Raw genomic sequence first — 9,722 nt, 5'->3', positions numbered from 1 at the left:
ATATATATATATATATATATATATATATATATATATTTAGATCAAGGTTTGGCCAACGCAAAGCTAAGTGGGTAAGCTAAACAATTGAAGATTTAAATTATTAATTCCTATTAATGTCGCATTAAAAAATAAAATTCAAACAATAATGAATAATCAATATTGTAGTTGAAAAAGAAAAGAAAAAATTAATATTGTAGTAAAAAAAAAAAAAANNAAAAAAAAAAAAAAAAAAAAAAAAAATATATATATATATATATATATAAAAAATGAGGTATTGGATAGATATACACGCGAAGATTAATCCGCCAGTAAAGAACTGCCAAACCGGAGCGAAATTTCATCTGCGGGCGCTGCGGTGGCGATAACCATCTTTGAACTGAGACTCGCCGGAAATTAGAAGTGTCAGTGCAGTGAAACATTCAATGATGAGGTGTGGTCGTCTTCCTCCATTAGCATCTCCGGTTATCCACGCCTTCAGGCGGTGTTGGATTCCCGCTCTTTGCATTTCTCATCAGTCGTTTCTTCATTCTGCATCCATTTATGCTCCATTCTGCTCATATGCTAGCAAAAGCTTCAAACACGGTCAACGTCTCTTGATTCGTCCAATGTCCGGTCATCATCCAAGCTCTAAAGTTGCAGGTCAGTTGTTTCTCAAAGATTTCATCCATCCTTCGTCGATTTGAAGTTTTTGTTTGTCGTNATTTTTTTTTTTTTTTTTTTTTTTGGCTAATGAAAAGAGAGAGGCGTCAGCATAGGGAATGCTACTGGAATTTTAATTTCTTGCATCTTTGACTAATAGCAGTTGTGTGTGGAATAGTTTTATTGTATTCCACTTGGTTAGATTTGTTGCTCGTCTTAGCTAACTAAAGGATTCATTCCTTCAATTGCATACATTTATTTATTTTTTTGTCGACCTCTTAAGAATCTTGGTGACCAAAGGTACTCATGAATGGATGATGTATAAACTATTATACACTGGTATCTCTCATCTCGTGAGCTACTAAATTTACTAGCCGAGATATCAGAGAAAAATCTCAAGAGAATACAAAATAACCCTGCACTTTGAGTGTTACAATTATTTAGTCAGGAAGCATTCAGAAGAAGGACAATGAAGAACTTAGCTAGCATAAGATTTCAAACAATTTTTTGTATACTCAATTGGTTGACTTTCTTAAAAAAAGATGTTGACATGTGTGAGACCTGTTAAGGGGTTTGGAATTCGTTCACGTTCATGGTTGATGTGGGAATTCTAGCAACCTTCGATTAATGATCTTTTTTCAAGCGAATTTTGAAAATGTAAGAAATTTTATACTGGGCACTTTGAATTGCTTTATTTGATCAAGTCTAAGTTTAGAATGATGGAAAACGAAGAAAATAAAATAACTTTTTTCTGGAATTTTCCTAGAGATTTGCAGAGGAAATAAACTGATTAAACTGGAAAGTTATTTTACTGATGCCATTGTTTTAAAAGATTATAAAGGTTAATGCCTTGAGGAAATGAGAAGGAATTTTTTGGATTATAGCTTTGTCACGACACTCTTCATCTTAAAAGCCCTAAACTTATTTTAATTTGTCCTGCAATTTATGTAATGGAATGGCAATGTTGTGGTAACGAGGAAGAAGTTTCCAAGAATTTGAGTTTTTAATGGAAATGAAAGTGGACGGTAGTTGACTAAGAATATAATAAAGAGGTAGGTGGATGTTGANTTGATATAATGTTTGATATGTTTTAAGTTTTGGTTATTTTATTTTGTTGACAATTTTTTTCTACCTGATTCTACGTTCGGGAGTTATATCGGTGTCTTGTAAACTCTAGTTAGAATGAAGAGCTCAAAAAATGTGATATCCCACCTTGGTTGGGGAGTAGAACGAAACACCCTTTATAAGGGTGTGGAAAACTTTCCCTAGAAGACGCGTTTTAAAAACCTAGAGGTGAAGCCTGAAAGGGAAAGCCCAAAGAGGACAATAACTGCTAGCAGTGGGTCTGAGCCGTTACAAATGGTATCAGAGGCAGACACCAGGCGATGTGCCAGCGAGGAGGTTGTTCCCCAAAGGGGGTAGACACGAGGCGGTGTGCTAGCAAGGACGTTGGGCCTCGAAGGGGGTGGATTTGGTGGTGGTCCCACATCGATTGGAGAAAGGAACGAGTGCCAGCAAGGACACTGAGCCCTGAAGGGGGGTGAATTGTGATATCCCACAACCGGGAGGAGAACATTTTTTACCAAAGAAAAAAAAAAAGAAAGAGGAATTTAGTTAGATTATAAATGGAAAACAATAATAATTTTATTTTCATATTTTGATCATAATGGTGCCGTCTACCAATTTAAGTTTCCAGTAAAATTGCTACACTTTTCTCTTATTTTAATTATGATAAAGGAAATTCAACTGGAGATATTATTATTTTTCAACAGTCAAATAGATTTCTTTGAACAAAAGAAAAGTCAAGCCAATATATTTTTTTTTATATAATTTGATAACCAACAATGTTGATTACCAATTAAGTCAGCTGTTGGTTGTTCACATTTCTTTACTATCGTTATTAGTTTTTTAGCATCCGTGTAGATATCTGTTTCTAGTCTAACAGCATGCACCCTAAGAATTTCCTAGCTTGGCAGTAAAAAGTGCCAAGCCCTTACATCATAGTATTCATCATTCAATTCAATTCAATTATCTCAGTATTGCTGGATTTCCACACATATATATATATATATGAAATCTATCTCCTATAACAAATTTTAAAATAAAGCAGGGAAGTGGATACAATAACTAGAGTTTAGGTGTATTTACCTCTTTCACTTCATTAAATGTGCATCTCTTTGTTTCACTAAAAAATGTCACATGCATGCTTAATTACGCACTCTGACAAATAGATGCAGCTGCACATGGATGTAAGCATCATTAAATTGTACGACCTGCTTCGGTGTTCATGTCTTTTGTATCCGCCATTTTCAGCTTCTTTTAGTTCCGCTGGAGGCAGTGAAGATGGTAGGGAATTATTGGTCCAGCACTTGCTTGTTAAAGAAGATGACATTAAGCTCTTATCGGATCTTCAGCAGAGAATTGCCGGCGGTTAGTTTTGATCTGTACTAACATTATGTAAAGCACTTCATCTTATCCTCCCACCCAATGAAAGTACAGTCGAAATTGTATAATCCAAACGTTGTTGATTTTTGTTCCCTTCCAGATCTAAAATTTATTCCACATAGTAGAATGCAGGTTAATGGAACATGTTTTTTTTTTCTCCTTTTTTTGGACGAGATACATGCTTTCGTTAAATATCTAGGGGACACTGAAATATTAGATGAACGAAATTCTAAATATTATAAAATTACATCATATAAACATGGTTTTTCGTCTATTTTGTTGATATATGTGGTATTTCTGACTATTTGTTCAATATTGTTCTCATGTAATATTTTCCTTCGCTGCATTCAGGTGAAGATCTGAGCGATCTTGCTGTGGAGTACTCACTCTGTCCATCCAAAGAAGAAGGGGGAATGCTTGGATGGGTGAAGCGGGGGCAAATGGTACGCATGACAATGTTGAATCTCTTGCACACACCAATATTTATATTTATATTTGACCTCCTTGTGTTGTAGATGGTTGAGCTTTTTATAGTTTCTGGTTCTCTCTTATTTTTTTCTTAGAGGATACCTCATCCTCTTCTTCTTCTTGACCTCTTCATTGCAACATATGCTGCTGTACTTTTTGTGCTATTGTTTTTCGCTTTTTCTTTTTCCACAGCATGATCTTACGGTGACATGTGTCCAGGTACCAGAGTTTGAGGAGGCTGCCTTTAATGCACCCTTAAACAAAGTGGTAAAATGTAAAACAAAATTTGGATGGCACTTATTGCAAGTTCTATCAGAGAGGTATGACCACAAGACAAATTAAATCCTAATTACTTGAAAACCTTGACCATGACACTGCATTAATGTTTTGCACATTTGCAAATCTTCATCTTAGGGGAGAATCGGTGCTTCTGGACATTCAACCTGAAGAGCTTCATTTGAAAATGCAAGATCCAAACTTCTTGAATGAGGCACAGTTAATTGATGTCCGAGAACCTGAAGAAGTGTATGGACTTATTCCTCTTTTTAATTTATATACCCCACTTTTCCTTGGATTTGTTGATGTTTTCAAAATCCCTTTTGGCTTCCCTGCTTTATCAAAGATGGAGAAAAGGGTTCATCCAATTGTTTTGATCGACAGTAGTTGCAACAAAAAGACTTTGATTACTCCATACCATAACTATTATATCGATCAAGAGACCACAAACATGTCAATCATCAAGTCCCTCAAAATGTTGGGGAGGAGGGCGGAAGTGATATGTCATTGGGAACTTATTTTATTCACTCCAAATAAGTATAGAAGTTTTAATAGGTTTTTGAATGATCCAAAATGCATAAAGAGCTTGTTTGTGAGGCATCTTGGCCTTGTTAGTTGTGTTTGATATTTCGAAGTTGGGAAGTTCTACCATTTCTAACGTATGAGAAATCTTATTTTTCTTCCATATATTGTGTATTTTAAAAGAAAGATAGAAAAAATCCTGGATTTATCTGTTTTATATTATATATGAAGCTATCCTGAACTCTTTTCTTTAACAGGGACCAGGCTTGTTTGCCAGCTTTTCAGGTACTACCTCTCCGTCAATTTGGAAGCTGGGGTCCAGAAGTAACAACGAAGTTTGATCCTCAAAAGGATACTTACGTCATGGTAGGTGATATCTATATTTATTGATACTAAAAATTTTATTGAAAAGATAGAAATATACAAACGCTCCCTGGGAATAAAAAGGAAAGTTTCCAGTTGGAAGCAATTAAAGGAATCCAGTCAGGGAACTCCTTTGGATTTCACTCCAAAGATAGGCAAAAATAAGTAACTGGATCTCTAACCCTCACAAATTCCTGTTCTCTTGAAAAAATTCCCATGTTTCGTAAGGATAGCCCACGCAGACTAGAAAAATATCCTTTTGCTTTTGAAGGTGGGAGACAGAACCCCTTTATTTACAGTCTAGGGGAGAAGGGAAGCTGATACCAAATGGCTGCAATAAATTTGACGATAAAGCCATGGGAAAACCGCAATAGACAAATAAACGATCAGCACTTCCTTGTTGCCCATACAGCACTCACCAATTTGGTTGAGGAGCAAGGAAATAATTTTTTACTTGGATTTTATCAATTGTAGTCAGCCCTTCACTGAATAAAATCGATAGNTTTTTTTTTTTTTTTTTTTTTTTTTTTTTTTTTTTTTTTTTTTTTTTTTGGAGATCTGCCTTTTCTAACTGCTCTAACGCTGTTGCTTAGTTCTTTTTTAAATTTAATCCTGATTCATTTCACGTTTGTTCTTGTGTTTGAAAAGAAATAGTTTGCCCCCCTTTACTACGAAAATATATCACATAAATCCTCACTGATTGGCTTCATATTCTAAAACAAAACTTTCCATCTTCTAATTGGTTTCTGACTTTCGCTTCATTAGGGACGTAACTAAACAAGTGAACACGATATCCTGGATTCCTTTTAAGTTGATGTTTGCATGTCTTGTATATGATGGAAACTGTGAAATTGGATGTATATTAAGGGTGAAATAGGCCAACCCACCATCATTCGTTCTTGGATATAATTGAAGCCTGTAAAATTGCAGGAGAAGTTTAATTTGGTTCGAGTTTCAATTATCATTATTAAATTTTGCAACTCAGTTCAGACAATTAATTTATTTGTAATTAGCCAGTTTCTCCTTAGATTTTTGAAATTTTTTTGCCGATGGATGCAGTGTCACCATGGAGTGAGGTCGTTGCAGGTCGCAAGATACTTACAAACGCAGGTAATATCACCTTGGAATTTCCCCACAATACATTATAGAGATGTCACTAATGTACTTCATCATCGATTCTTTTATGTCACTTTGTCAAGTCTGAAAAGATATAAGTAGTCTGAAGTTTGAATTTCTGAGGCAATTCATGTCAGTAGCTAAACATTTACAGAATTTTTAATCAGATTTCTAATGATGCAGCTGAGTTTATGAGCTTCGTACTGTTTTTCATTCATTTAAAGCCTAGGCCTGACAATTCTTCTTCCTTTTCACTGACAGTTTACATTTTATCCATATCAATTCTTAATACTATATTTGTCTTTGGAAAGATAAAGATACCTTATTTATTTTTCCTTCTATTGTTCAGGGTTTTAAGAAAGTCTACAATGTGTCTGGAGGAATTCATGCATACTCTCTCCAAGTTGATTCATCTATCCCTACCTACTGAGATATTGCCCTTTCCTTTTATTTTCCCAACTTTTTTTTAGTTCAATAATGACAGGATTGAAAGATCGAGTCACATCGGCCTTTCGAATGGTTATAGGTACTTTACCCTATATCATATCATGTATGCTAAGTTCATAAACAACTTTTTCTATGCCATTTCATGAGTTATTTTGTTATTATTTTTTAATGCCCTAGGCTCTTTTAAATTAAAACATAATACTAGATTTTTTAGACCTTTCGAAACCTATTCATTATTTTACAACAATTTAGAGACAATTTAGTCTCTAAATGTTCGTGGTCTTAGTTGATTAGATTTTTTTTTTTATTTTTTGAAATAAATATGAAAGCTGATTTTTTTTTTTAGAATAATAGTTAAAACTAAGTTTTAACTCCAACTCAAAAAACAAAGAAAAATGTTCTCCAAAGTTGGAGGTTGGATCAGAATTTAAATTTAAAAAAAAGAAAAGAAAAGTAGAAAGGAAAAAATCAGTTGAAATGACGCGGGAAACGCTGAGAACCACTAGGCATTGGAAGGCGTTAAGGAAGACTGTGTCAATGGGTTCCTCCTACAATTCCTCTCTATCAATCCTGTGTGTAAGGATCAGTTGTCCTGCCTGTGTTCTCCCCACTTTCCACCATTTTTCTTCCCATTATCTCTATACATGGATTTTTCTCTCTCGTTCTCTTTTGGTTCTGCCCCAAATACCAATTCAATCTTGTCTCCTTCAATCGCCCATCCCTAAGCCGCCGCCGCAGCCGCCGCCGCCGCCACCCCCATCCCCGCTCCTCCGCCATGGGCAACTGTTGCTCTCGTGACAATCCCGACGATGCCCCCACCAGCGCGAGGGAGGATTCTAACGGGGATAACTCCAAGGATGATGGCGGAAATACCAACTCCATTAAGCATGCTCCTTCGGCCTCGCCGGTGGCTTCCGCCAAGGCTTCTAAGACCTCTCAGATCGGAACTGTTCTAGGGCGGCCGATGGAGGATGTCCGAAACACTTACTCCATTGGTAAGGAGCTGGGAAGGGGTCAATTTGGGGTAACCCATTTGTGTACTCATAAGGCTAGTGGCGAACAGTTGGCGTGCAAAACCATTGCTAAGAGGAAGCTCGTAAATAAGGAGGATATTGAAGATGTTCGAAGGGAGGTCCAGATTATGCACCATTTAACTGGTCAGCTCAACATTGTTGAGCTTAAAGGTGCTTATGAAGATAAGCATTCTGTTCATTTAGTCATGGAGTTGTGCGCTGGAGGAGAGTTGTTTGATCGCATCATAGCAAAAGGGCATTACACCGAGCGAGCTGCGGCATCGTTGCTCAGGACTATTGTGCAGATTGTGCATACTTGCCATTCCATGGGGGTTATTCATAGAGATCTTAAGCCTGAAAACTTTCTCTTGCTGAGCAAGGACGAGACGTCTCCGCTCAAGGCTACCGATTTCGGTTTATCCGTGTTCTACAAGCAAGGTTTGTTCAAGAACCTGACTGTTTCTGTTATACATCTTGCAATGGCTGATGGCTAATGATCTTGTTCTTGTTTTGGTCTGAATGTTGTTGTTCTATAGGAGAGGTGTTTAAGGATATTGTTGGTAGTGCATATTACATTGCACCAGAAGTCCTGAAGAGGAGATATGGCCCTGAAGTTGACATTTGGAGCGTTGGAGTCATGCTATACATTCTTCTGTGTGGTGTTCCACCTTTTTGGGCAGGTAGTTTCATAATTTTGCTAATCTCTCTGCTGGGTTTTTTCTTCTCAAAAGAAACCATTTGATAAGAGAATCGGATCACAGAATCCGAACATGGGATATTCAATGCGATCTTGCGTGGCCACGTCGATTTTACGAGCGATCCCTGGCCTTCGATATCTCCAGCAGCAAAGGATCTTGTAAGGAAGATGTTGAATTCAGACCCCAAGCAGAGATTGACAGCCTTCCAAGTCTTAAGTAAGTTCATTCTTGAGCTGAAGTTGAATAAGAAAAGGCCTGCATATAATTATGAACCATCAAGCAATGCCTCTCACTATATCAATTCCTTTTCTATCAGATCATCCATGGATTAAGGAGGATGGAGAAGCACCTGATAGACCACTCGACAACGCGGTGCTCAATAGGCTCAAACAGTTCCGTGCGATGAACAAATTCAAGAAAGTCGCTCTTCGGGTAAGCGATAATGAACCGTCTGTTCCATGCTAACCCCCACACCAGAAAGAATAAAAGAAGAGACAAGTACTAATAATGTGCCAAATGGGCAGGTGATTGCGGGCTGTCTATCAGAAGAAGAAATCATGGGGCTCAAACAAATGTTCAAAAACATGGATACTGACAACAGCGGGACAATAACGCTTGAAGAACTTAAGCAAGGACTCGCAAAGCAAGGCACAAAACTCTCTGAATATGAAGTGAAACAATTAATGGAAGCCGTAAGTCTTTGGTTGTCTGATTCCTCTCAATCCAAAATGAGTTTTCATGCTCAAATCTGAATGTTACTTTTCGGGTTTTATAGGCGGATGCCGATGGCAATGGAACCATAGACTACGACGAGTTCATCACGGCGACAATGCACCTAAACCGAATGGATAGAGAAGAGCATCTCTACACTGCCTTCCAGTATTTCGACAAAGATAACAGCGGGTAACAAAATCAAATTCGAGTCAACTTTGCTAAAGTTTTCACTTTGAAATGAATACAGAATGTCACTAATGATTGAACTTCAAACTATGTTGTGTGTTCAGTTATATCACGACCGAGGAGTTAGAGCAAGCTCTTAGAGACTACGGAATGCACGATGGGAGGGACATCAAGGAGATCCTTTCTGAAGTGGATGCAGACAACGTAAGTTTTCTCAATCACAACTTCGACTAGAAACTGACCAAACGTAACATGTTCTTGAATCTCGACAGGACGGTCGCATCAACTACGATGAATTTGTGGCGATGATGCGAAAAGGAAATCCAGACGGGAATCCGAAAAAGCGTCGTGACTCTTTCAACGTTTGATTTGGTTAATGGTGGGAGTGCAATGGAGGAGATGACAAGAACTGCTGCCACCTGAATGTTTTGGTCTTCTATGGAGAAACGATGAAGAATATGAGGGTGAATGCAAAGAGAATGGAAAGGGTTGAGAAGCAGAGTCTTTTTATCTCGAGAATGCCATATATTTACAGTGTGAATGGTGGTTCCTTCCAGAGATAGAAAATCGCCATACAAAGAAGAAGAAAGGAAAAGATTAATCATACTCTCTAATTCTTAGGATTTAAGGGGTGATTTTCTGATGTTCTTAGCGGTTCTTGTCCACTTTTAGGCAGACTAATTATTGCTCTTATGGTTGGTTGACTGACTGATAAGAAGAAACATGAATTTGTTCAAAATTGTCTGTTGTATTCATTAAACAGAGAGGTCAATAGTTCTGAACCCAATTTCTGTACAAAATTAAATATAAGGTATCTAAACATTGTTCGGTCGAA

At 37.2% G+C, this 9,722-nt stretch overlaps 2 protein-coding genes across 3 annotated transcripts; both read left to right on the top strand.

Annotated features, from left to right (window-relative positions):
• The first annotated feature begins 276 nt into the window (after window positions 1-276).
• LOC111795382 (rhodanese-like/PpiC domain-containing protein 12, chloroplastic) lies at window positions 277-6,437 on the top strand. 2 transcript variants are annotated; one of them, XM_023677769.1, is made up of 9 exons: window positions 296-430; window positions 566-639; window positions 2,953-3,069; window positions 3,436-3,527; window positions 3,772-3,872; window positions 3,967-4,077; window positions 4,608-4,716; window positions 5,773-5,823; window positions 6,179-6,437. In XM_023677769.1, the coding sequence occupies exons 1-9, from the start codon at window positions 423-425 to the stop codon at window positions 6,257-6,259; spliced, it is 744 nt and encodes a 247-aa protein (XP_023533537.1). In that variant the 5' UTR covers window positions 296-422; the 3' UTR covers window positions 6,260-6,437. The 2 variants fall into 2 exon arrangements, with proteins under 2 accessions (XP_023533536.1, XP_023533537.1); XM_023677768.1 differs by having other exon boundaries at window positions 277-639.
• Window positions 6,438-7,051: 614 nt separating this feature from the next.
• On the top strand, window positions 7,052-9,721 carry LOC111795381 (calcium-dependent protein kinase 34). The gene is made up of 8 exons (XM_023677767.1): window positions 7,052-7,727; window positions 7,826-7,969; window positions 8,051-8,203; window positions 8,304-8,419; window positions 8,512-8,679; window positions 8,763-8,890; window positions 8,992-9,091; window positions 9,160-9,721. The coding sequence occupies exons 1-8, from the start codon at window positions 7,052-7,054 to the stop codon at window positions 9,253-9,255; spliced, it is 1,581 nt and encodes a 526-aa protein (XP_023533535.1). The 3' UTR covers window positions 9,256-9,721.
• The last annotated feature ends 1 nt before the right edge of the window (window position 9,722 follows it).

This window comes from Cucurbita pepo, chromosome LG05, assembly GCF_002806865.2.
Source record: "Cucurbita pepo subsp. pepo cultivar mu-cu-16 chromosome LG05, ASM280686v2, whole genome shotgun sequence".
In the NCBI taxonomy this organism is placed as follows: domain Eukaryota; kingdom Viridiplantae; phylum Streptophyta; class Magnoliopsida; order Cucurbitales; family Cucurbitaceae; genus Cucurbita; species Cucurbita pepo.
Note: the sequence above shows the minus strand (reverse complement) of the source record. Positions and strands in the feature narration are given on the sequence as shown.

Coding starts and splice junctions, on each gene's coding strand:
- LOC111795382 (XM_023677768.1), top strand. CDS start 423: ATGATGAGGTGTGGTCGTCTTCCTCCATTAGCATCTCCGGTTATCCAC. Junction 640..2,952: donor TCCAAGCTCTAAAGTTGCAG/GTCAGTTGTTTC, acceptor CGCCATTTTCAG/CTTCTTTTAGTTCCGCTGGA. Junction 5,824..6,178: donor CAAGATACTTACAAACGCAG/GTAATATCACCT, acceptor TCTATTGTTCAG/GGTTTTAAGAAAGTCTACAA.
- LOC111795381 (XM_023677767.1), top strand. CDS start 7,052: ATGGGCAACTGTTGCTCTCGTGACAATCCCGACGATGCCCCCACCAGC. Junction 7,970..8,050: donor TGTTCCACCTTTTTGGGCAG/GTAGTTTCATAA, acceptor ATCGGATCACAG/AATCCGAACATGGGATATTC. Junction 8,204..8,303: donor GACAGCCTTCCAAGTCTTAA/GTAAGTTCATTC, acceptor CTTTTCTATCAG/ATCATCCATGGATTAAGGAG.